This window comes from Nyctereutes procyonoides, unplaced genomic scaffold (assembly GCF_905146905.1).
Source record: "Nyctereutes procyonoides isolate TBG_1078 unplaced genomic scaffold, NYPRO_anot_genome, whole genome shotgun sequence".
Lineage (NCBI taxonomy): Eukaryota > Metazoa > Chordata > Mammalia > Carnivora > Canidae > Nyctereutes > Nyctereutes procyonoides.
Window position 1 is genome coordinate 15,525,361 of NW_026575147.1, and position 27,358 is coordinate 15,552,718.

The following is a 27,358-nucleotide window of genomic DNA, read 5'->3' on the forward strand; positions in this document are numbered from 1 at the left end:
ATCCCTTGATGACTTAGCCAAACTATACCACCTGTACTATGCAACTAATATTTTTCCCTAAACTTAATGTAAAGCAAGTTAAAAAATAATTTTTAAAAGATTTTATTCATTTATTCATGAGAGACACACACAGAGAGAGAGGCAGAGACATAGGCAGAAGGAGAAGCAGGCTACCTAGGGGAGCCCGATGAGGACTCAGTCCCGGGACCCCATGATCACGACCCGAGCCAAAGGCAGACACTCAACCACTGAACCACCCAGGTGCCCCTAAAAAAATAATTTAGCTCAATCCTCAGCCATGACTCTGGGGACATTGCAAGTTAGTATTTCATTTTTATTTTTAATGCACATTAAAATATATGCTTAACAAAATATAAATTTTGTATCTATACACTGTCTAAAATTATCTTGTGGGAAATGCAAAAATAATCAAGAAATTCTTAATGAGCGAGGTTTGTTTTCTGTTAGGTGTAGAGTAGAACCCTGGACTAGGAGTCAGAAGGGCTGACACACATTTTAACTCTGGCTAGTTACAGGGAACAATGCATCTGAGGTTCTTAGGTTTCCATTTTCCCATTTACACTACAGAGATACTACCAGCTGTTCTGGCTCAGCTGACATGAAAGTGTGAAGATATAATGAGGGAGTAGTTGCAAAATCCTTATTTTTATCTAAATGTGAGATATTATTATTATAATTATTATTTGAGAAATGGGGCTACTGTTGTTTATTCCCTAGAATGTTTGGTCATATTTATACCTTATGTGATGTAACAAAGAAGAAGAATGCGTATTAGTTTCCTTTGACCATGAGTTTGGCTTTTTTCCCCCTTACTCACCTAACAATTATCTTTCATTAGTTGTATTCCACTTAGTGAAAAGCCTGCTTATATTTGCATACCAATGTTCATAACAGCATTATTCACAAAAGCCAACAGATGGAAGCAACTCGAAGGTCCATCAGTGGTTGAATGGATAAATAAAATGTCATACATACATACCATGGAGTATTATTCAGCTTGAAAAGGAAAGAAATTCTGACACGTCCTACAATATGCATGGACTTTGAAGACATTATATTAACGGAAACAAGCCAGTCACAAAAAGACAAATTCTGTATGATTCCATTACTATGAGGTATCTAGAGTTGTTCAATTCATAGAAAAAAAAAGAATAAGAATAATTATGGTCAAGGGGAACTGGGCAGTTGTTTACTGGATATAAAGTTTCAGTTCTGTAAGTTGAAAAGCTGTGGAGACTGGTTGTATAGCAACATAAATATATTTAGCACTACTAAACTGTACTCTTAGAAATCACGGAAGTGGCAAACGTGATGTTATATGTTTTTTGCTTTAATAAAAAATTAAAAATACCCTGCTTATAGATGTTTCTAGTTCTTTCATGCTTCCTAAAGTACAAAACTCCAACATTTACTATGACTGAAAACAGAAATTTAAAAAATAATAATCAATGATAATAGCTAAACTTTAATGAACATTTACTGTATCACAGGGACTATGCTAGGTGTTTTCTATTTACTATCTCATTCAATCATGGCTACAGCTTCATGAGGCGATACCACCATCAATGCTGACTTTACAGAGAGAAAACAAGTACAACAGCTATAGAACTTGCCTGAGGTCAGATGGCTAGTAGGTAGTGGAATGAGAACAGGAGCCCAGGCAGACTGGTTTGGACCTGTGCATCTAACCACTAAGTGTCTGTCTCACCAAGCTAGCAGAAGGCACTCTGGAGGTGAAATTCATGCTAATTCGCTTAGAATTTTAGACAGGTTTCTTTCTTTTTCACACCTCCATTTCTAACACATACGTATTAATTTCCCTATCATTGTTCATCCTTCCCTCATTCTTCTCCCAAAGAATTAGTCACCTTAACCATATACATCTAAACTGCAAGAATTAAAAGTTCCAGGTGATCCAAACATTTGGACAGAAGCCACTCATCAAGGTGGCTCAAAAATAGGATTAAAACTGTTTGGCACCTTCCTCGTGTGCAGACACACCATTGTCTTTGCTTGAGTAGAAGGAAAAACAATAAAGATATCACAGAACTACTGAAAGGCTTTAGGCTTAATTCTAATTATAAGCAGTAGTTTGTATTCAAGAAATGTTAAACCACAACAACTACTTGCAGATCCCAACTATTTACCCTCAATTTTTGTGTGATGCAAGCAGAAGGAATGGAGGCTTTTGAGTCTTTGAGTTACTTAACCTCTCTGAGGCTCCACTTCCATCATTTGTAAGTATCTCCTGGCAGGCAGAGATTAGTTTAGCTAATATATGTGAAGTACCAAGCACGTAAGACTTGCAATAAACCAAATAGTCAATAAATCATAGCTACTATTATTATTATCATCCATAAAGTCAGATTATTCACAGTCCTAGTTGGATATGGGAATGGGACGATATGGCCTTGCTGATTCCAGTCATAGTGGGCGTGTAGCATTGAGCGTTGGAGGAGCTCCAGGATTCACCCGGGCCAAGACTGTGATGGTTGCTCTTCATGAGCTGAACCTTGCTTCATTCTTGTGGCTGCTCCTCCGCTGATACATCTGTCCTGGGATTCTCGACCAGATTCCATTTTTGTCCAGCAGTTCTCCTGTGGACCGAAAGTCCTCCCAGTGCCCCTATCACCAGCACTTGGACGGTGTGGTTTCCTGCTGCAGAATCCCAGGGGCCTCAGCTTCTGATTCGACTCTTCACCAGTGCCTACTTGCCTCCTCTTGAAATGCATGGGCTTGGCCAGCTGCCTGTCCTCCACGGTGGGAAGGGGCTGGGGGGTGGGGACATGATTTGGATATTTTTTCGATGCCTTTGTTTGAGTTATGCTTTTCTTTGAAAATAGAACCCCAGGTTTCCAATCTGAGAGGCAAACATATTTGCCCTCCAGGAGCCCATTCCTAAAGCAACGGAGGCCTGACCTTCCACGCCCTCACTGACTAGCCTGGATGAACCTTTCTCTGGCGGGCTGCTCTGGCCTTCTCTAGGGCTGTAGAGAGGCTCAGGGTTGTTAACACATCTGACTGCTCCTTTTCCCATCTCAACAAAATTCATTTGGTTGCAACTCTTCATAACTCTCTATCCTATAACCATTTCTAGCACTGTGATTTCTCCTCCTTTTCCCTTCTTTGGGTGAGAAATGCCTCCAAAGCCCCGATTTTGGCACAATGACTCCCAGATTGTTTTTATAGTCCCAGTGTAGTACTTCTTTGTTACAGCTCAATATTCCTAAATTTTGTTCCAAGTTTTTATTTTACATTTATAAATATCAGGTTGTATTAATTGGTTCCAGCTTTAAAAATGTTCCATAAGAGGTTATTTTCTGCTATTTTGATAGTGGTTTCGAAACTCGGGACACCAGAGCCCTGACGTGGGCTGTGTTCTGCAAGCATCCCTCAAGGACTGGTGAGGAACGGAAAAGATACACAGGCCCTGGGCTTCGCTGTATTCTTTGAAGACTGGACTGGCCATAATAGCTTCAAAGAATTTCAACAAGTTCCTAAGACATGACCTTCCCTTTCCGAAAACCACGTTGGCCAGGCTTGCCTTAATCAAGCTGTGCTTTTCTAAGCATCCTTTTACTTGATCTCCTGCAGCAGTTTTTAATACTCTCCCTACAAGTGAAGTTAAACTAACTGGCCTGTAATTTCCTGGTGTGTCCCTAAGCTCTATGAAATAACGGCATTAGGTTGGCTACTTTCCAATTCTTCCTGAATTTTTTTGTTTGGTTTTAAAACGCAGGATTGAAAAGGCCAGAGAATACTTCCTGTCTCCCTTTTCCTTCGTTTCTTCCATGACATACTGCTTTCAGGTCCCAGCAGATCTGCCATTTTAATAACTTCAAACCTCTTAAATGTTTTCACATATTATTTGTTTCTATCTCTGAAGCATGAGTTTTCCATTTTTCATTTTGACAAGCCTCCCCCGCCCCAAATAAGAGCTTACAATTCCATTGAATAGACTGTTAATTTGAGGCACAGTTAGAGAAATGAATTTCATATTAGAAATGTAGACAAGGGAGGCAATTAGATTATAATTAAGTCTGTGGTCTTACTTGTGAGTTGTTATGAATACATGTTGGGAAGGAGCCGAAGAACATATCTATATGTAGAGGCATGGGAACCAACAAAATGAAATGATTACTTCTGGGGATACTAATCCAATGTTCCAGCAAAATATCTTAAGAACGTGATGAAACTAATTAGATCTTTACAAAAAAAATTTGCAACCTATATCTTTTTAAACTGTGTTTGATTCATTACTTTCAAATCTAACATCAGAAGAAGAATCTTTCCATATTTAATGATCTCCTAGAATGATTTCCCAATGGAAAAACCCATAGAAATATTTTAATTAAAATATATTAGTTAAAAAGATATGAGTAGGAGTACAAAGGAAAATTAATAATTACTTGTATTCATAAAACTAAACTGTATCACATAATCTTTTGGATTGTCCAAGTTGTTTGCTGTACAGAATTGATTAATTTTTAAATTAAGTGAGTCACCAACTAGGGTATATAAATTTTTGTTTCTTATAGATGCTTTTTGTTGCAGCAAGCTTTTGTGTCTTTAAAAGCTTTTTGTGGTGATCTAATTTATCTTTTCTGAATAAATCACAGGTAGGCAAACTATGGCTCATGTATGGATGGATGTTCATTTCTGGGTAGGAAGAAATGATGATCACCATCATGAAACAAAGTCAAACATAGAATGAAGTCTAAAAAGTTTAAGATTGTTGACCCTGATTTCAGAAAAGCTGAATAAACAAACCCTGTCCAGTTGGTAGTTTTTTTCTTTCTAATTTATCAAAGTCACGAAGTCAAAGTCCAAATTTTGTACATCTCTTAATAATGCACACACACTGAGTATCAGATTTAATCACAGGTAGGAGAATCTGTGCATGTATGGAACATGTAGAACTCTCTCATGGGGCACATTTCAATCAACTTTGAATGATCCTTAATATTTTCCTTTTTGGTTTTGGAGAGGACTGAATAAGTCTGCAAATGAACAAGTCAAATTCTTTCTGTGGGTCATCAAATAGACACACACAGCCAAATACTTGTGCATATTTAACAAATACATTTAAGTTCAGGAGTGGATATTAAAGCATGGATTTTGTTGAGTACTTGAAATATTTTCTTGTAGATATCCTCCTTCAGGATTTTAAAGTTGTAATTAAAGTGTGTATTGAATTTACCTTTTCTATTGAGAATATCTTATACCATGTAATTACAAATTTAGTACATATTCACTCTTCTCCCACACCTATCCCTTTGCTTGAGCTGTTCCCTTTTCTTGGAATGCCCTCTCCAACATTTGAATGTCAAGATTGCCAAGACCTACCCTTCCAAAGATGGACAGCTCAGAGCCCAGAGGAAAAGTACTGGGTTTGTGGTGAAGAGGAACAACTTGAGGCTATGTATTCTATGGCTAAACCCAACTTCTTCAATATTCTAATTACTATACCTCCTACCCTCTCTATGCCTCCTTCTCCCTATATATAAAATGGGGATATTTATATTTTCTTTTAGAGTTGTGATATGGGTTAATTGAATTAATTAATTAATTAATTAATTAATTAATCAGAGAGAGAGAGAGAGAGAGAGAGCACATGTTGGGGAAGGGCAGAAAGTCAGCAGCACAAAGCCTGACATGGGGCCCAATCCCACAATCCTGAGATCATGATCTGAGCTGAAATCAAGAGTTGGATGCTTGGATGCCCAATGAACTGAGCCACCAAGGCACTCCTAGAATAATATATTTCAAACATCAAAGTTAGCCACCCTTCCTTCCCTTTCCAATGCTGTCTTCTCCACAAGGCTTCTCTAGATCCCACTCACCACCCCACTTTATTGGTAATCTCATTTTCCTTTGAATGCCCATAGCATTTCATCTGTCTCTCATGGATTTTAATGCATTGTGTTATTACTTCTTTTTTTTTTTAAGATTTTATTTATTTATGTGAAAGAGAGAGTGCAGGAGCAGAGGGGAGGGGCAAAGGGAGGAGCAGACTCCTCACTGAGCAGGGAGCCTTCAGGTCCTGCTTGATCCCAGGACCACAGTATCATGACTTGAGCCGAAGGCAGATGCTTAACTGACTGTGTCATCCAGGTGCCCCTTCACTTCTTTAATAAACATTTGTTGACCATTTACTGTGTGTTAGGATATATTTTCCCCCTTTTCCCCCCTAACCAATCCTTAAGCTTCTTGAAGTTAGAATCTTTGTAATATTCATATCCTCCCCACCCATTGTCTACATAGTGTTTAATACTTTAGTGTTGAACAAAAATGTACTTGTTAATTGTTTGGTATTTGGTAAAATATCACTATTTGGTAAAACTGGTCACTATATAATACAATGTCTGTATACCCATTTTCATGTAAGTCCACATCCTTAAATAGGATTACAAGCTGGAAATTATGTTCATATGTAAGGCCAGTGCACGGCCTCATCATCATTTTCATCTTTGTTATTAAATATTACAACTACTACTAATATAATAAAGTAATAGCTAACATCCCTGAGACTATGCGCAAAGGAGAATATTCCCTTCCCATTCCCATAAGAGTCCTTAGAGTAGCTCCGCTAGAGCAGAGCATGGTTTCCAAAAAGAGAAGGTGAATGAACAAATGAGCTGTAGCTATGTCTCTGTGGAATTACATTAGCACAAATCTAAGCACATTTTCAAAGAACTGTGGTTTATAAATAAAGACTTTCTCATATATACAATACTATGGCTAGATGAACTCTAAAGTTTCAGGGGGAAATTACACAATTTCAAAATGAGGCTGTGTGTACACAACACCAAGCCATCCAAGTGAAAGCTTGAGCAAATCACTTAGGAATGTGGTCTTTGCCAACCCAGACATTTCAAGTCGTTATTGGAAATATGTAATGTGGTTCTGACGCTATTTTACTACTCATGGATGAACTGCGCTATGGTGACATTTCACTTTAATTTGCTGCTCCTAATTGACTGCAGGCAAGGAAACCAGAAAGCCGAACTGGTCAGAACCATGTTTAAAGTGAGAACGACTAGGCTCCACTTTAAGGCCAATGAGAGTATCCTACAAACAGAAGGAAATGTAAGAGTATGGCCTTCACAATATCTACCTTGAGTTCTCCTTCCAAAGTGGAGGATACAGAACTTCATGAATTTCACGTATAACAGAAGCAATTTTCTTAGATTACTCTTTCTTCCTCAATGTAGGAAATTTTTCTCTTTGAGAGAGAAAATATAAGACTTCCTAAAGAGGCTTCTGAGGAGTTTCACTGTGGCAAATGTCCTAGTTGCTACAGACTGCAAGACTTCAAGAAATAGACTCATGAGGCTTAAAAGTTCACAAGTCCCCAAAGCCTTTGGCTTCTAGGCCTCTTTCATGGTCATCACCTGCAAGCACTTTGGGGTTCTCAGTAGGCACTGCCTGTAGCTTTTCAATTCATTTGGGATGAGGTACCATGTGATAGAATTCCCAAACAGGTCCTAAGTGTGAAGGGATTAAGATCGGAAATGCAGCCTCTTCTCCAGATGTGAATTCGGTCCTTGGCTGATGCTGATCAGAAGCCTGAATTTGTTTTATGTTCTATATCTGTTTATACTGAAGCAATTGATGTTGATGCCCGTCTGGTATACCCAAGGTCCAATCTCCCTGGTGCTCATCCTGCCTTCCTTTTTCTTCTGGAACCATTCAGAAAAGGGTATGTGAGTGGGTGTGGGAGGCTTATTGCCCAAATGCTCCACTGGAAGAATGTGGTAGAGCCAGATGTGAAATGGACCTCCCCTGAGTGAAGGATTCACAACCCAGAGTCACAGCACATATTGGAGAGGAATGGTTTTCTAACTGAACTCTGGATTTGTAACATTGTGCTATCCCACATCCAAGTCAAAATGTCTGTCCAGATTAGACATCAAAACTGGCCTGTTATCATCTCTGATTTTTACTGAGCATCTTTGAAGAATAAAGAGTCCTTTGGGGGGCTAATTGGTCCCAGGCCTGAGAATAGGACAGGGATTTCTATGGCTACTTCAGACGAAAACTTCCAATATTTTAAGGTATCACATAATGTTTCAACTGCAGCACACACATTGAGAACATCATAACAAAAGGTAAAAGGTACGTTATTTGACTTCAAAAGCACAGAATCAGGTTTTTCTTGTCACAGTGTGAGTAGCATAGCAAGAGTTAATGCTGTAAAATCCACACTACTGTCAAGCATAAATAAATCCAATGAAACTTGTTCAGATAGTACTCAGGCAATACTTAAGAGCCCATTAGGAAATCATCCAAGACCTGAGACACATAAAAACTTTATTAGATCACTGAAATAAAGTGCAAACAAGTTTGTCTTAGAAAGATCCAAAAATCTTTATGCTTTTAGTCTGAAGAGCCATAAAACAGTGCCTGACAAATTTTAAGTGATATTCTAATTAATCACTGGATTTTTATAGCTTCGCATGAACTGTAAGTTAGATATTAACAAGGCAGCGTGAGAGGCAATCCCCTTGAATTGAGCATGAGTTCTAAGTTTTTGCATAAGCCCAATGGTCAGCCAGGGTGGACTTTTGTGTTAAGCATCTACTAGAAACAGAAGGGGCCATTAACCCAAAAATTATCATTATTTTCATGTTAGTTAAAGTAGTATGAAAAATGTGTCCAAATCTCACAGACTGATGTAAAATTCTAACAGCTGTGTCTCTGTCTTGTACAGGAAACACTTTCTGGGCATTTTTACATTATTACTTTGGTGAAACTAACACTTTGTAATGCACTAATCATACAGCTCCCTTTAATACCATCACACATTCAATGATTACCATGAAAAAGTATGAACCGACTCTTCTGTATAAAAAAAATTCTGATTTATAGCCTTTAATTGGATACAGTGATGGTGCAGACAATCTAGGACAATTTTATTCCCAGAGAGGGATTTTTTTTAAGAAGGGAGGCAGTTTTCTTAAATGCCTACCATTAGGCAGCTCCAATGAAGATCAAGAATTTGCTTTCAAAGAATGAATTAAAACAAATTTTTAGGGTGGCCTGGGTGGCTTCAGTTAAGCATCTGCCTTCATCTCAGGTCATGATCCCAGGGTCCTGGGATCGAGCCTCATGCAGGGTTCCCTGCTCAGTGGGGAGTTGCTTCTCTCTTTCCCTCTGCCACTCCCCTGCTTATGTTCTCTTTCTCTCTCTCTCGCTCTTTCTCTCAAATAAATAAAATCTTTAAAAAAATAGAATAATAAACATTTTTAAATGTGACTATAAGATTATTACTTAAATTCTCATTTTCTAAGAATTATAAAAAATTTCTTCAATAAAGATGTTGACCTACCTCATAAAATAAGGGAGCACTACTGCTTGGAGGTTTCTTTGCCTTTCTAGATGTAGTTCCAAAAAGTCCATCTGATTCATTGATCTGTAAGAAAATTAAACTCATCTATAATGAAAAAGAAAGACACACTTAAAGAATACTTAGAAATATATAACTTTCAAGTACCTAGGTGGCTTGAAGGGTTGGGAAGTCTAGCAAGGAAGGGATAGTCACTAACTAGGCAAAATATTTATAGTCACTTTGGTAAGCCGGTAGTAACTGTACAAGTATGTGCCACCTGACAGGACTTTTTTAATGTAGTCATTCCTCTCTGACCTCTGACAGCTAGGTTTCTCTGTAGATTTGATTTTTCTTGGTAGTTATGGACTTCCTCAGAGGAGGGAATAGTTTAGTCTTTTATTATTATTGAATCTTTTATTAAATAAATAATTCCTCAGAGAGCCTAGCATGGGACCTGGTATGGCCACAGAAATTCTGTTAAACGAACGAGTGCTGAAAGGGCCAAAAATGGGCCAAAATAATTCTTCCAGGTTAAGCAATTCAAGTTGGCTCTAGCTAAGGTGTTTTTTTTTTTTTTTTTTTGTTTTTTTGTTTTTTTGTTTTTAGTAATCCACGCCAGTTTACCAAACAGCCCAATGATATGATAGTTGTATTTATTTTATCATTAGTTTTTTTTTTTTCTATTATTTTAAGTGCAGAAGTCTTCACAGGGCCTAGAGGTGGGAAGCGAGGAATACCTGCTGGAGAATGTCTTGCCAGGACACGATGCTGAAGAATTTCCGTTGAGGCACCTGGACAGCAATGGTGAGGGCTTGAATGAGAAGATCATCCTCAATCCGGTTTCCAACTACAAAAGCGATGGAGCCTTTCCAGTCATTCTGTTAAAACAAAAACAAAAACAAAACCAGAAAGAGTTAAATCTTACTCTCTCTCTCTCTCTCTCTCTCTTTTAAGATTTTATTTATTTATTCATGAGCCACACACACACACACACACACACACACACACACACACACACACACAGAGGCAGAGGGAGAAGCAGGCTCCTGATGTGGGACTCGATCCCCAGGATCCCGGGATCACACCCTGAGTCGAAGGCAGACGCTCAACCACTGAGCCACCCAGGAAAGAGTTCATTCTAAATACTCCTGGATAGGTAATTTTGTGTCAAAGGCTTCAACCAAAAAACAAGATAATTTTCCCTTTAAACTTTACCTTACGGTAACCAGAGTTGACCACACAATCCATTATGTGTAAATTCCTGATCCTAGTAGCCACAAGGCGGCAATGTTGTGCCAAATTTCATTCAACTTGACAAAAAAAAAAAAAAACATTTTCTTGAGAAACGAGACCTTTCATTTTCAGGAAGACGATTTTTTAAAAATGACATGCTTTCATTAGAATTCTGTCCAAGAATAATTTGGTACTGGAAGAAATAGCATTCGCATGTTACAAACATATATCGAGATATAATCTTGAAAGCAGAAGTCTTAAGTTTTTTTCCTTGATATATTCTAAGGCTAGATCTAAATAGTGCTGGAGGCATAGGAGGAGCTTGATCAATACGCCTTGAATGTTGGGTAATATTGAATGAGTTGCCAAATGGGCCTTTATATGGAGTAAAATGTAATCCCTAAAATTTTTGTGAAGCACAGAACTACAACACATCTTTTCCTCCTCGTGTAACATAAGAATCTCACTGCTAATTCACGAATGAGTCCTTTCCACTCCCAGGACATAGACTAAAAAATTACACTTGGACATGAAATTGTGCATCAAATAATTTAAAGAAATGTTACTAAAGACAATATTCTTATTCAGTAATCCCTGTGTCAATTACAATGACAGTTTCTCTTAGGAAGAAGCAGTTCCCTGGAGATTAAGAATGGACTTGTGTGGTGCAGAGAGTCAAACTCATGTACACCAGGTCTAGTGCTTTCACACTAGCAATCTTGTGGGGAAATGGGACAAGTAACATGATAAAGACGTTTAGAAAGAGAAATAAATAATAAATGAGGTTACCCTAGCCGTTTCCCCGTTTATAGAATAAAGGAGTTGAACAGGGCAATATCCAACAACGCTCTAGCTCTGCTCTAGAGATTCGATCAAATAGAGCAAAACTGCCTGCTGGTGGATTCCTAAACAATGTCTAAGATTATATGAAAAGACTTTACACAAATTTAATGCAATGCATAATTTTCTGTGGTTCTTCTGGTTCTGTCCAGACCATCACCACAGTCAGGGTGATGACAGAACTAGGGTATAGGTGGGAGAAAAAAATCTTTGTGCAAATTCCTCCTTCCCATCAAATAATCAGTATCCTTAAGTGTCTTTTACTTCTCTCCATGGAAACTTACTGCTTAACAAAATCTGCCCAATTTTCAGTTCAAAACAAAAACCTCACATAAAAGCATCACAATGTATATTTTACCTAGAATGTGTGTGTTTGTGTGTGTGTGTGCACGTAGGTGTGGCATTTCCTTCTGTTATATTGAGTTTAAGACCTTTATTTGTTTGTTTGCTAATTCATCATAGGAAGACTGAGCATCTGCTTTTTAAATATTCTGATTTTGAAAAGTAGATATGACATTTGTAATGTATTCTTTTGGAAAAAAAAATTCACTATCACAGAACTACCTTTCCCACATTGGAAGCCTTTCTTTTTTCTTTTTTCTTTTTTGGTTGAAAGCTAATGGTGACAAGGAAGGGCTGCCTCTCCACTCATTTGGGGACAATCAGAAAGAGGACATTGTAGTCCACAACCTACCCATTAGTATCTGGTGTCAAAGGCAGGTGTTGACTATTTCAGATTCAGAAAAAAATAAGGGAGGAGGAGGAAGGAACTAATAATTATTGCAATCTGCCATGTGCCAGGCATATGTTATCTCACTGAATCCTTGAGTAATCCCTTTAAATAGGTCTACTAATACTTTATAGATGGAAAAGCAGAGGCCCAGCGAAGTCAAACAACTTGTTCAAGGTCATTTTGGCAGAAACTCATGGAGACCACATAAGTGGCTTACAATTTTGTGATCATTTTAGAACAGTTTTGAGAACAAGTCTTTGGGGTCAGAATGCCTTTCCATAATCCTGAAATTGTACCTAATGGCTACTTCATTCATAGTAAACATAACAGATAAAGATTTGTAGCACATGTGAAAGTGTATAAAACCTTTAAAAATGGATTATGTGGTAAATCCTTAAGACACCTTAAGGTTGCTTTTTTTTTTTTTTTTTTTTTTTTAATCAATCATAGTTTTACAAAGGCTCAATGAGGTTAAGGAAATTTCCTAAGCTTGTCTCTCTCCAAGCTGAGCGTTCTTGTTACTTTGCTCTGGATGCACCTTAACACAAGATCCATTCCTCTGATTCATGGTACTACACTAAAAATTCTGGGTCCGGTTTCTCCATTGGAAGAGATCTGGAAAGTCCAGCTGAGACTCCATTTCCCATCTGTGCTCATTAGCCCCCCAAAATCCTACTCCTGGAATAAGATCTACTTGGCAAATGGGACCCATAAAGGACTCTGTCTGAGTCATAGGTTAGTGTCTAATCACCTTACCAGAAGCCAGGTAAGCATGAAATGGACTGATCAGACAGTAATAATGCAAATCAAGAATGTCCGCAGAGAAGGATGCTCTCACTAGCGTGCTGCACTAGGGGGCAGCGAGATGTCAGGAAATGCGCAATACTCAACTTCTGAAGAGTAAGTCATTACCCTGGGGCCTAATTAGGAAGAATGGTGAAATGGACAAAGCAAAGCAAATATCATTTCTGAATCTTTCTCTTACTGCTTCAGGATAACTGCAGATTCCAAATTTTCACTAACTGGCAGCAGTTTTAGAAATAGGAAATTGTTTTGGAAAAAAAATGGAACACGAATCAGATTTGGTAAAAAGAAAAAAAGACTATTACAAACATCCCTTGACCATGCACCCCACCCCAACATGCAATTAAATATGGTCCTTATATTTGGGTTTATAAGGCAGCCAGAGAAACTGAGTATAGAGATAACAAATGTTGGCTGTAGGTGAGAAATGAACATACAGTGTGTAGAATTTGAGTCATCACACTTGTGAGTCCTGAGGTACTGCTACCTGTGGGTGAGTTTGTTTAACTCAGTTCAAGAAGTTTGGCGAACTCTTAGTATAAAGAAAGCATTAATCATTTTAGAAAAAACTACACTGGATGTATCTGATGGTGAAGGATACAGCTTTTAGTCTAGGGGCTCCTCAATTGCCTTAGGAAATGAGGTCGGCTCTCTGCTGGCTGGAGGCCTATATTGGACACAGTTATTGCTGAGTCTCGCTTTCTAGCGGTTATAGATAAAGTCATTCAAAGGATGGAATGAGGTCATGTAGGACACAATCCATTACCTTTTATTTGCTTTACCAGCCTCACCTAATTGAAGCTTGGCAGGAGGGCGTCTTAACCCAAACACAGACATACTAGTCTTCCAAAGCAAGAAAGTATTCATGTAAATGCAGAAACCCTGGCTGTCTCACATACGCCTACTGTCCCAGAGACACAGGGTAGGTTTATAACTACTTTTCTTTCATCTATTGCAAACACTTCAGATTTTACTTAGGCATTTCCATATTCTAAGATAATTACAAAAACCCTTTCAAAGACAAGTGAAAAGTAGCTTTTGGACAATAGGAATGTGATTGTTTCCTTCTATTAGCACAAGTAATCAGCTGGTGGGGAGGAATGGCCATGGCAGGACACATACACTGTCTTCCACTGCCTTTGCTGGCGTGTGTCAGGGGGCCCGCTGTCCTCAAAGACCTAAAATGAGATACTCATGGTCTGCTCCCTAGAGCGGATTGGGTCCTGATGTTCTTGATGAACCCACAGTGTCACAACTTTCATTTGGAGAAGATGTATACAAGCTCCAAGTAAAATCAATGCAACATTAAGAAATTCAAATTCTGTGCAGGATTATTTAACACTGTCCAGATACGCAAACCTATACTTTATGTCTATACTCTGCTGAAAGGATGACCTTCTTGTCAAGTAGACTGACTGCCAAAAAGAGAGGGATTTGTGACTGTCTTTCTCATACCAGGTTTTCCCTTCAACAGGGGTCTTGGATCTCCATCAGCCAAAGAGTGTTAGTGTGGGCTGCTGGCCAGCAGAAGAAATATTTTTATTACATAGAACTGGCTGCTATAATGGTATTTGTTAAAAAGGGGTTATAGCTATAAAATAAACTGGGAATATAGATTAAAATGGGTGAATTTTGTTATCTAATAAACAGGAACAACACAACCACCTTAGGATATGCATCATCTAACTCCTCTGACTGCCTTTACTAAACAAATTCTTATGATAGATTCTTCTCTAATTACAGATTCCTTATAATTTATTATAAATACTATAGCTTGACACATTGTCATCATACTATTAGAATTGCTCCTTATTTAGGAATTGGTTCCTATGTCTGTCACATTTTTCTCAACTAGATTATAAGTTCTTCAGGTCAGAAATTAATTTTTATCGCTTTTGTACCTTATGGTGCCCAGCAGTGAAATGAGAAATAAAGCATGGCTCTTTCTGTAAATATCTGTTGATTAATATTTTATTTTATTTTTAAAATATTTTATTTACATATTTGAGAGAGAGAGCAGGAGAGGGAGAGGGAGAAGCAGACTCCCCACTGAGCAGGGAGCCCGAGGTGTGGCTCAATCCCAAGACCCTGGAAGCATGCATGACCTGGGGGGAAGGCAGATGCTTAACCAGCTGAGCCACCCAGGCACCCCTGTTGATCAATATTTTACAGCAACAGAGAATATGCTTGGACACTGAGCATTTTGACCCTGAGAATCATACAGAGCCTAGGAGGTAGTGTCTCAGGAAACTGAGCATCATATGCAGTCCACAGCCCTGAAGTCTTTGGGGAGTAAAAGGGGCTGTCTTGGGTTCAACAGGGTTTCTGCCTAGTGACAAGGGTTAGAGGAGTTAGACTGTGTAGCCACTTCACTGCTAAGGCAGGTTTCCTGGGAGTGGCTCAGGTGAGCTACCAGGTGCGAGAAGGAAGCAGCTCTTCCAGAGAAGAGGGAAAAAGCCCAAGACTCACATACAAATATGCACTGACTATAAACCATTTCTCCTCTGCTTTCTTTCCTCCTCTCTCCTGTCACCCCACAAGAGGGACTTCGATGGCCTGCTCCCTCTTCCCCTCTGTCTACAGGCTGCAAGTTCTGCGGTTCCTTACCTCCTTCCTCATTCAAGGTGCCTTTGAAATTCTTCTGAGTCTGTATGGTGAGAGAATTTTAGGGGTGGGAGGGGGGGAGGAAAGACGGGAGCTACATATGGTACTGGTGATCCAGATCCAGAATCTGCCCAACCTACAGAATCTGAACCTGACGCTTACCTCCCGCTGAGCATCACTGCCCCCCAATCCATCCAGGGTGTCTAAGACAGACTTTGAAATGATTTTGATTGAAAAGGTGAAGAAGACTGTCTCTGGGAAAATACTGAGGGTGGAGCAGATTCTCTCCCCCATCACATTTCTGGCCCCATACCCCCGTCCTGCCCTGCCGTGTATGCTGTGTGAAGTGATACTGTTTGCCGATGCTGTTTGGGGGCGTGACCCAGCCTTAAACACTGTCCTTCAAAGTGGACTCTATGAAAAGTAGGTGACGAGGTAAGTACAGAGTGGCCACTGTGAGAGGAGCAGGGTTCACTTACTCCAAGGCTCCCCTTTCCTCCTATCTCGGGACATGTGGGTCACTGGGACCACCACTCTGGTGGGGGGGGTTCACCCTTCACCCACAGGTAGCAAGTCTCCATCATACTTGGGTCACCCCCTGGAGAAGATTATTGTGGCATATGATTAAGAGCCTGGGCTCTATGTGTCCTTGGGCAAGTCACTTAACTTCTCTGTGCCTCTGGTATAAATGAGGATACTGTAGGTACCTGCCTGTGGGATTGTTGTGAAGATAGAATGAGCGAACCTCTAGAAAGCCCTTCTGAGCACAGTACATAGGAAGGCTCATAGCCATCATCATGGATATTATTTTGGAGGGGGCGGGGGAGCAGGGTCTGCTCTTGGTGGTTGTTAGAACAAAAATGTTTATGCCATACATGCTGCTCCAAGTATGGCGAACATATGAGAGAATCAAGCAAAAAAATCAAGCAGAATATCAACAGTTGTATCACGAAGTCTTAATTTGAATGAAAGCCATGACAATGAAAGGCAATTTGTAGAATGAATTTCTCTTCAATAATGATAAACTTACTGATATATTTCTAAAATATTTAGGTCCTTGGAAGAGAGGGCAAAAGTTATGAACATACTTACTATGTTTAAAATTCTAAAGATCTATAGTTTTCAGAGCTATGGGGGGAAAAATGTGAGAGTGTGGCAGACGGGAGCTTCAAGTCATTTTATGCTTGGTAGAGGCCAGTCAGAGACACCGATCCGTCTCCAGCGGTGAAAGAGACCTGGGTTGGAGTCAGGGGAAAAGTATGGATCTGACTACGGAGACCGTGAACTCTGCTGTAGCCATACCGAGTGCTGGGGGGAGGACAGCTACCCTGCACTAATTCTCATTAGCAATAGAGACCTGCTTACTGGCTTAAAAAAAAATCAGAACAGGGATCACATACTTGGTATTTGAATTGCAGATATTAATCCACAGTTAATTTTATGGATGCAGACCTAAAACACAGATATCAGGCAGGGCTAGTTCTTAAAAACAAAAGCAAAGCGATTAAAGTTTATTTTTGGTATAGAGAGCATTTGTGCAGCTCTCTCTCTCTAGAAAAGGCAGGCTCCTTGGCCTGTTGCTATATTCTGGCTCCCCTGGGCCCATTATTGGGCTTTCTAGAATTCACCATCCTCTTCTCCTGGATAGAATATGATTTATCCACATCACCTCCTATTCAGCTCAGGTCCTTAATACTTGATTTGTTAACTAGATAAACAAACATACCCCACAGCATTAGTGACTGGGACTGTCTTAAAGTACTTTTTCTCTCCATGCTATCTGCATTTTCAAAAAAGAATCCAAGTGATTCCTGAACTAAGTCAAAGGGATGCCCTGCTGATGGGGGTATATTAGCAGTGGTCTGGGCCAGTGGAAAATGCTCCCCTAGAATCATACCACCTAGACAACTTCCTACTTTGCCCATGGGCCTGGCATATAGTAGCATTCAATAAATGTTTCTTGAACTTAGCGGCCAAAACCACACACTAAAGAAAAATTTTACACATGTTTAGTATGGGAATGACAACTAAGTATGTGGCATTTTATCAGGTACACTCAGAACTTTGGAAGGAATTATGCCTCTGAATCATTGAACATTGAATTAAAGAAAGAGCATATTCCTTTGATAGATAGACAACACTATAATGTCTTCTAATCGCAGATGAGAACTGAGTGGTCTAGAACCATCTTTACTGTGCATACACATGCTATCTGGCTGCTTTTCCTCATCTTCATAAATATATGTGATCACTAATTAAAATTATTGAAGTTCTGGTGCAGAAGACACAGAGCTCTGATGTAGTATTAAAATCTGCCTCTGTGGTCTCTCAGGCAAATGACCTTGGGCCTACCTTTGTGACTCAGTTGCTCATTTGTAAAAATGGACCTAATAGTACAAACTTCCAAAGTTTTTTTTGCAGGGCTCTAATAAACAAATACACCTAGGATAATTTTGCAAATTGTAAAGTACTGTGCAAAGGTAAAATATTAATATATGTAAGGGAAATATTATTTCCCTTAGAAAGTTCCGCAAAAATGGGTTAAAAAAGAGGTGATCAATTTTTCAATTTTAAATTTGGATATGTCCTGCAGATCTTCTTTGGATGGTTTAGCCTCTAAGCTTGGCTGTTTGATTGTTTTTCTTTCGTTTTTCAGAGTCCTTGGCCCATCCCACCAATCTAGCACATGAGCCTAATTCGGTTTTGCTCCATACATCAGAGAGTTTTAAGACAGCTATTAAAACACCACATGGAAAAGCTTTGCAGGGAATTCTACTCCACAGAGAAACCACAGAAACCACTACACACCTTAACTATCTCCCCACCCCCAACAGTTGGCTAAAATTACGGCTCCATTATGTTAGTACAATCCAACCAGTTTTATTGCTTGGAGCAAAATCTGGTCCAAAATGAACTTCAGAACATAAAAAGTAAGGCAAACCTCAAAAGGAAACAAGCTTCTTTGGGTTTTCAAACAAATATTACATATCAGAGGCATTCTTCTAACAGAGGAGACCAAGCAAAGCAAAGAGGAGTCCTGCTAATTGCTCCACAAATGTAAAATTGGAATCAGGGACTCACCCCAAAGAAAGGAGATCTCTTTTCATCATCAGATATTAAAGGCTACAACCTTTCATCAACTCCATCCTCAGACATGAGACCCTCTTGTCCCTCCCTCCAGTCTTTTCAGTGTTTAGTTACTATCTCCCACATTAAAAATTAAGAAATATTTTCAAGACACAATATTAACTCATTATTACTCTATCATAGCCTTTTTTGTTTGTTTTTTTTTCCCTCCCACCTTCACTTCTCTGTTTTAAGTGTCTTTTATTCACTGAACATAGTGGTATATCCCATAACTTTGTACAGCTTTGGCACTGGGACTACTCAGAGGAAACAAATAGCCAATACTCTTCCTAATGAGTCATCCATGTCCCAAAGCTGCTGCTGCTTGGTTAATTATGTGTCCTGGACAGCTCATTTCCTTGCAGTTAATTCAAGTGTCCTCATTTATCATTTGTTCACTACACAGCCACTGATGGATTTTTTGTTGTTGTTGTTTTTTGGCATGTGTGCTTTTTGTTGTTGTTGTTGTTGTTCTTTGCATTTTTTTGTTTTGTTTTGTTTTGTTTTGTTCTGTTTTTTGTTTGTTGGTTTGGCTTTTCTGTTTGTTTGCTTTTCACCACCGATGGAGTTTAATTTCTATAGAGTACAGAATCTCCACAGACATTTCTGACTACCACAAGGATACAAGACCGTCTTGATTATATACACTCTACCTTATTTACCCCCCAGTTCAATGAAATATCCCAGAAATGCCAATATTTCAGCAACCAAATTATGATGTGGGAAAAAAGGGGCGTCCAAGGATGGTTCTGGGGCAACAGCAGATCTTCAAGATACCCAAAGTCAATCATACATATAGGGGATGATGGATCAATCTGAAAACTCCAGAAAGTGTCTCAGAAAAGCTATGAGGGTGCACTTTGAGCAAAAATATGCTCAGGAATCTGTGCTCTGCCTCAGCTCAACAAGAAACGAGCAGCAATCCCACTCAACAAGCATTTATTAAATTAGTGTGATTAAATGTCACTGATGTAAGAAACTGCCATGGTTACACAAAAATGACTAAGATAGGAATTTGAAAAGAAGGCAAACAATGTTTATGTTTCAGAAAAAGTCTTTTAAAACACCTTTTCGTTGGTCAAGCTATTTAATGACACTGGTGGCTCTGACTGGCCCATCAAGGGAGTTAGGATTTGCAGCTTTTCAGAGCTGGCATTGTGCAGCAATCCTGACTTTTCCAGCCCCTCAGTAATCAGGAGTTATTCAACGAAGGCAAGAGGTGGTGGAGAGCTGCCATGGTAAGAAAGCTGGGGTAAGACCATCAAACTGACAAAGGTGAAAAAGGACTCATCAATATCAATCAGTCCTGGTGGGAGGGCAGATTAGAGCATGGGTGGCTGTCTGAGGCAGTTCTTGAGAGTCTTTTCTTAGAATGTTCATGATTTTCTTCAGATCTCCACACCACCACCACTGTTTTAGGGAAGAGTTTCCTAGGAGATGGAGGAGAGGATGCCTTCAGGAGGGAAGGCATCAAGAAGTCAAGGGAGGAGCAGTGTACTGTCGTCAAAGGCAATTATGTTACCAGCTACCTTAGCAAGAGCAATTCTATTTGAGTGAAACTGGTTCCTGCTCATTCCTTCATTCCTGCAACACTATACACCCTCGTAACTCACATATCTCCTTTACCATATGAACCTCGTGTAAGGACCATGTGACTAAATATTCCAAGTTAATGATTATGATAAATTTCAAGGCCTCGATCTGGATATGGTTATTAATTTTCTTCAATTACACAGGTACATGGAGTCTATTTATTGGTTACATCAGGGCAGTAATTCATTGTAATTATTCCTCTCCTATTGATTCCCTAATATAGTCCTTACAATAGCTCTTTCAATGGTGTAATAAAAGAGCACTGGCTTTAGTATCAGAAAACCAGGTTATTAGTCCTGATTCCAACCACATGGGCTTGGAAAAACACTCAGATACTCAGAACCTGGATTGTAGTAATATAATGCTTATAGCAGAGGGTCATTCATTCATTCAACCAATATTTACTGAGGAGTTACTAAGTGCTAAACATTGAAATGGGCATTAGGAATAGAATGCATTGGCATGGGGCATAATCAGTATCCTTAAACCACATCAACCTGGGAAAGGTAATAGTAAAAGAGATTATACATAAAAGTATTTCAAAACTATAAAGTATTGTACAATGCATTAATTTTAATTATAATAGTGTTCATCCTCATTTCTTCACTAATAATTAACATTTACTATGTGAGTACCTATGTTGTACATGCTACCCTAGAAATGGAGGATACAAAAATGAGTAAGAGCAATCAAAGAAATGAACTGAATCTGTATATCTCAACATGGTAGACTTCAAAACACAATGTGGAGTAAAAAAGACAAATTGCAGAATTGGTAAATAGAGTATGGAAATTAAAAAAAAGTCATCATACATAACATTCAGTAACCATACAGTAAATAACACTATATATTATTTGTGTATATAGATAAATGGACACATAGGTAGGCTGAGAAGATATATATCAAATTCATGATAGTATTTGTTTCTGGGAAGAGAAAGGAATGGAATAGAGGATGGCAGTAAGGACAAAGTTTTCAGGGTTTTTTTTTTCAGTGTTTACTTAAAAAAAAAAAGAAGTAGCAAACTAGCAATTGTCAATTTTTCATGATACAACTTTCCATGGTACAAATGTGCTTGTTATATTATCCTTTGAGCTTCTCTGCCTTTTAGAAAGTACTAGAAGGAAGTCTGCTTTCAAAAGACCCACAGTCTAGTAGGGGAGACAGACGTATGAAAATCACAATGTAAGGTGATATGCATTTTACCAGACCACATCTTTCCCTGTGTCTTAGGAAAAGTTTCATGGGCAGATGCCACTTGAAGAAATAATGGAAAGAATTCTTTGATTGTCTCCTGCTTGTCTACTTTCTGTCTACACAGTGGCCTCACTTCCACTGCCTCAGAAAAGCAAGACTTTCTTGCTTTGGTTCCTCCCCTGTTCATATTTCATCTCAGTACATCCTTCACAAGTCTCAAGAACTTGCTCCTTTTGCTTGGGCTGAGGAAGATTCTTATCCCTTCTCTGCTGCTCTAGAGCCAATGACTCGCTTTCCTTTGACCTTGTCTATAATTTTGTTCCTTCAATTCTCCCATCTCTCCTTCTCCAATTTTCCATCCCTTCCTCCCCTTTCCTCTCTATGGTATTTAACACACAGATTACTATCTCTACCTAATTCCAGTCTTCCTACTAACCATTTCCTACCTGATCTTCTTTTCTTCATTATTGAACTCTCCAGAACATGTGACTTATACTAGAGGCTCCCATATCCTGATAAGCCCCATATTCTTAAACCCTGTAGTCTTATTTCCAACTCCCTCCCTGACCACCATTACCATCACCACACACCCTATTGAAATTCTTTGAAGGTCACTAATGATGTCCTCATCACCAAATATGGTTGTCTTGCCCTATTCTCCCTATGTCTCCATAGGTGGAAGAATTTACCCTTCTCTCTGATCTAATTTCCAGGACTCCACCCTGTCCTCATTCTGTCTTTACTCCTTGGGTGTTTCAACTTCAATCATCAGGCTTTTTCTTTTCTTTCTGGTTCATACATGAAGATCTTTTAGATATTCCACAGAATTCTGTCCTTAACCTTCTGTTCTTCTCCTGGCACATACTCTCTATTGAATATTTTAGCTGCTCCCATGGCTTCCACTATTACTTCTCTACTTACAACCCCTGAATTTATATTGCCATCCATGGGCTGTGAGCCTGTTTTTGACTACCTGATGAACATTTCTATTTCAATGTTCTACCATCATCTCAAAATCAGCATATCTAAAAGCTGAGATCTTCTCCTCTCTATATCCTAAAAACCAAAACAAATGAAACAAAATCTTCCCTATCACAAACAGTAAAAATCATCTAAGTTCATTGTGATAAATTTGTCTGTTTCCAAGACTTTCCATTTCTCCTAGTCATCATAATTTCAATTCCTCTCCAATTATCCTCTAGGGTAGGCAATCATAGTTAATTTCTTTCCAGAGTTTCTTGAATTCACTCCTTCCTTTTCATTCTTACGGCTTTCTCCCAGTTCAATATATAACTACTTTGAATCTGGACTATTGAAAACATCTTCTACAAGGTCTAGTCAACTTTCAGCTTCTTCTTTCTCCAACCCATTAATTTTCCTAAGACATCAAATTCATAATTTCACTCTTCCTTCACAGGATGTACTTTAATTGTCTAATTCATGGACTCTAATGGGATATGATACAGTCCAGATTCCATGGACTGGAACTCAAAGCCCCTCACATTCCCTTCCTCACATACTTTTAATACCATACCACCCATTATTTTTCTAAGCTCTCACAGCTCTGGCAAATTGGTCTGTGTAAATCGAGCTTCAACTTTCTCATGTAAATAGGAATAGTATTTTTAGGGTTGTTATGAGGATTAACCATGATAGCATGTGTAAAGAGCCTAATACAGTCTCTAGTTGGTAGTTAACTGTATATCACAAATATGCCATTTGTTTTCTCAGTTCCCTGCTCACCTGATCCTTTTATACAGAATGCCTTCCTTCCAGGGAATGCTTCATTTGTCCCAGCCCAACAGTGATATCTATGTCCTCTGCCTGCCTGTGAAAATTCACTGTCAGTACTATTCAGTATTGTGCTAATGATATAGTTACATACGTTGTGGTCACTGTATAGTGTATGTCTTAAACATTAGTGTGCTCAGGCTCATGACTGATAAGGCACAAAGTACTAGGTTCTACTAGGAATCTCTGCTCTGATTCAGTAAGTCTAGGGTGGCCTGAGAATCTGCATTTCTTATAAATTGCCTTCTATTGTTGTGGCTTCTAGTCCAGGGATCACATTTTTATTTATTTATTTTTATTTTTTGAGAGAGAGAGAGTGGGGGGAGAGAGAGAGAATCTTATGCAGGCTCCAAGCTCAGCACACAGCCCAGTGCAGGACTTGATCTCACGACCGTGCGATCATGGCCTGAGCTAAAAGAGTAGGTCGCTTAACCAACTGAGTGACCCAGGCACCCTGATGAGATCACACTTTTAGAATGACTGGTGTCTGTATATTCTCAGACTGTAAGCTCCTGTGTAATAGGAATGCTGTATTATTCTTTTTTCCAGTCACCCACCCTCCTCTTTCTATTTTCTCCAGGTAGTACACAGGACGGTAGTTTAACATGGAAAAAACAAATATTTTCAACTGAATTTAATTCAAACTCCACATTCACTAGATGGTATAATCAGTCTTAAATCATGTCCAAAATGTAAAAATCTACTCAAAGAGAAGGACTTAGTGAATGTCAGGTAAACATTTATTTATAAAGAAAAGCCCATTAGATATAAATACAGACAGACAACCTTCAATTTTTCAAGTTAGTGGAGAGGTATAAGAATTTTAAAAAAAGGAAAAATAGAGGCACCTGGGTGGCTCAGTCAGTTAAGCATCTGCCTTCATTCAGCTTGGGTCATGATCTCAGGGTCCTGGGATCCAGTCCTGAGTTGGGCTCCCTGCTCAGCAGGGAGTCTGCTTCTCCCTCTGCCCCTCCCCCTGCTCATGCTCTCCCTCTGTCAAATACATAAGTAAAATCTTTCAAAAACAGAAACAAAAACAGTTTTAAGAAGGAAATTTAAGGTCATGTAAGTTAGTCAGTTAAGCATCTGACTCTTGATTTTCAGCTCAGATCATGATCTCAGGGTTGTGAGGTCGAGCCCCAAGTTAGGCTCTGAGCTGGGCATGAAGCCTGCTTAAGATTCTCTCTCTCTTAAAAAAAAAAAAAAAAAAGGGATCCCTGGGTGGCACAGCGGTTAGGCGCCTGCCTTTGGCCCAGGGCGCGATCCTGGAGACCCGGGATCGAATCCCACGTCGGGCTCCCGGTGCATGGGGCCTGCTTCTCCCTCTGCCTGCCTGTGTCTCTGCCTCTCTCTCTCTGTGTGTGACTATCATAAATAAATAAATAAATAAATAAATATTTTTTTTAAAAAAAGTTCTCTCTCTCCTCTCCCTCTGCCAAACTCTCTCTTTGCCCTCTATCTCTCTTAAAGAAAAAAAAGGAAATTATTTTTTCCTCTAAAATGCATTTTAAAAGTTATATTTTGGGATGGGCCAATGTTACAAGATTCATAATTCTGGAAATGCATAATGTTTTAAGTAATTCCCCCATTAAGGGATGTTTTCCGTGTCAAGGACCACACTCTCCCTCCTCTGAAGGCTGGCCACTTAATAATGGCTTACTCTCCCTGTAGTCTACCCACATCTCAGCTACTTCTGGGCTGAAGTCATACTATGTAAAGAGGTTCCTGCTCCATAGCTGACATTTTCAGTGTTTAGAACTGACGGTTAAGGAGAGTCTATAAAAGACATAAAAAAGATCTGGAAAGGCATCCACCTTGCCTAGCTTGACTTTGTTTTAGTCCCACTTTTTTCAATGCAAGCTAGGTTGTACAGTATTTTCTGTTGAATTAATTTAAAAGAATATGTCAAGCACAACTATTCTGTTTCTACGTATTTATTTGTTTGAAAACTTTCATTGACCAAATTAAATTGGATGATTTTAAGGACTTTTTTAGGAGCTTAAATTCAAAGTAGAGTGGAAACTTTCAACTTTACTTTTGCTGGAGCACTGGCTTCTATAATATAAGAATAGTTAGAGATGGTGATGAGGACAACAAACAGAAAAAGCAAAAGGAAAAATCCTAAAGAAGCTGAAAGCAAACTTTCAGGGAAGCAGCAATCAGATAAGTGAAGTGACTCTTTGTGGTGTATGCATGGAGGATGAGCTGTTTTCCTCAGCTGTTTTGGTGGTGGTGCTAATGAGGTTACAGCCAGAGGTCCAGTTCCTATATGGATTTCATATAACCAGAAATTCTGCTCCACATGACCAAAACTTTTGTACTCTAGACAAGATTGTTCATTACAGACACAAGAGGTACTAAGCAAAAAAAAAACAGGGTCATCATTACTTTTAACATCACATTTAAAAAATATTTTATGTATTTATTTGAGAGAGAGAGAGAGAGAGAGCACAAAACAGAGAGGGGCAGAAGAAGAGGGAGAAGCAGGCTTCCTGCCCAGCAGGGAGCCCAATATGGGTCTCAATCCCAGGACTCTGAGATCATGACCTGAGCCAAAGGCAGACGCCCAACTGACCGAGCCACCCAGATGCCCCAACTTTCAACATAACTGAAAGCATATGCCCTTCTGACCCAAAGTGTCATCTTCATCCCAAAGAGTAATACAGTGTAATATATCTATAGTTATTTCCATAACAAGGGTTGAAAATATGGTAATAATAAACCATTTTTTCCAGAAACATTTTCCTAAGTTGGTGCTAAATGTGTAAGATATGAAAGATAAGATAAATGATAGGCATTCTTTAATGTTTGGCTTTGTAATTACAATTACAAGTGTAAATGAAGAACCCATTTGTATCCTTGTTCAGTCTTCTAAATATCTGATATGAAGATGGAAGTGGTTGAACTCAGTATTCCTAACCTTAACCTAGTTTAACCAAAACTCAAGTATTATATTCACTTAGGGGTTCATATACATTTTTAGAGGTCATATGTTTTTTCATTGGTGTTTATATAATTTGGAGGGCTCATTCTCCATTTCTACTCCATACATGCCACCTAAGAAACTATTATATTGCCTATGCCACCCAGGGCTACACACTAGAACCATATTTAACAGAAGATGTAATAAGAACAACACAAAGAATAATGGTTGTGGGGGTGAGGACAAGGGGAGGCCAGGAAACAGAATTTATTTAATTTTAGAGAGCATTTCACAAGTTTTAATACCCCAAATATTGAGTTACTATGGAAGTAGAGGAAATGTTTTGTCATGGTTAGACAACTAGCTTAAAAACAAAGGTAAGGTTAAGCAGGCACTTCTCTGGACAAAGCAGTTTTAACAGTGGGGAACCCTAGGGATCATTCTTGGAAAGGTCTTAGTTAACTGCTTTTATACAAGATAGGAAAACAGATTAGAGTGAAGTCTAAAATTGTGGCATTCAGTGCTGGGAGATTTCTTTTTTGTCATTTAGTTTAATTCCTTTGTTGTGCAGATAGAAAAACCTATGACATCTTGGTCAAGATGACACCAAAGAAGCATGTTCTGATTTCCAGACAATGGGCCTTCCTCTGCCACCCTGCCTTGTCTTCATTATCAGATGTTGTGACAATGACACTGTGCCATTAAACAGTGCAGGAGGATTTCACAAAGCTCTCTGAGCTAAGCAAGGACATATGTCAGATGAGAGATTCAGTGCGGGAAGTCTAAGTGAATGCTTTGTGGAAAATGTAAATTAATCACAAGTTTAGAGGCTTTGGTGATCAATTATAGGAAATATGTCGATATGCAATGCTTTCCATTACCGTCAGCCTAATGCACTTCAGATCTATTGAAAGGCCTTTGCTCATTGTATCAGGGGAAAAAAGGTAGGAATCAAATAGAAAACATTACCCTATCATTGCACAAAACCAGAGTGTCTTGATTTTTGGAAAGTTGTGTTGAGTTTTAGGCATAAAACCTAAAAAAGGATTCAATAGCTGGAAAGATCCACAGAATGGCAAATAAACTAGTCATGAGGAAGGAGGGGCTTCAGTGGAAGGATTGAGTAAAACAAGCCTAGGGTAGAGAGGGGGGGGGAAATATA

At 39.0% G+C, this 27,358-nt stretch overlaps 1 protein-coding gene across 1 annotated transcript in view; it reads right to left on the minus strand.

Annotated features, from left to right (window-relative positions):
• SPAG17 (sperm associated antigen 17) overlaps positions 1-27,358 on the minus strand; it is a 199,027-nt gene that overhangs the window by 155,951 nt on the left and 15,718 nt on the right. The window contains exons 2-3 of the mRNA XM_055312171.1: positions 10,090-10,230; positions 9,353-9,436 (exon numbers count right to left, since the gene is read on the minus strand). Coding sequence (XP_055168146.1) covers positions 9,353-9,436; positions 10,090-10,230 — 225 coding nt within the window. The remainder of the gene's footprint in view (positions 1-9,352; positions 9,437-10,089; positions 10,231-27,358) is intronic.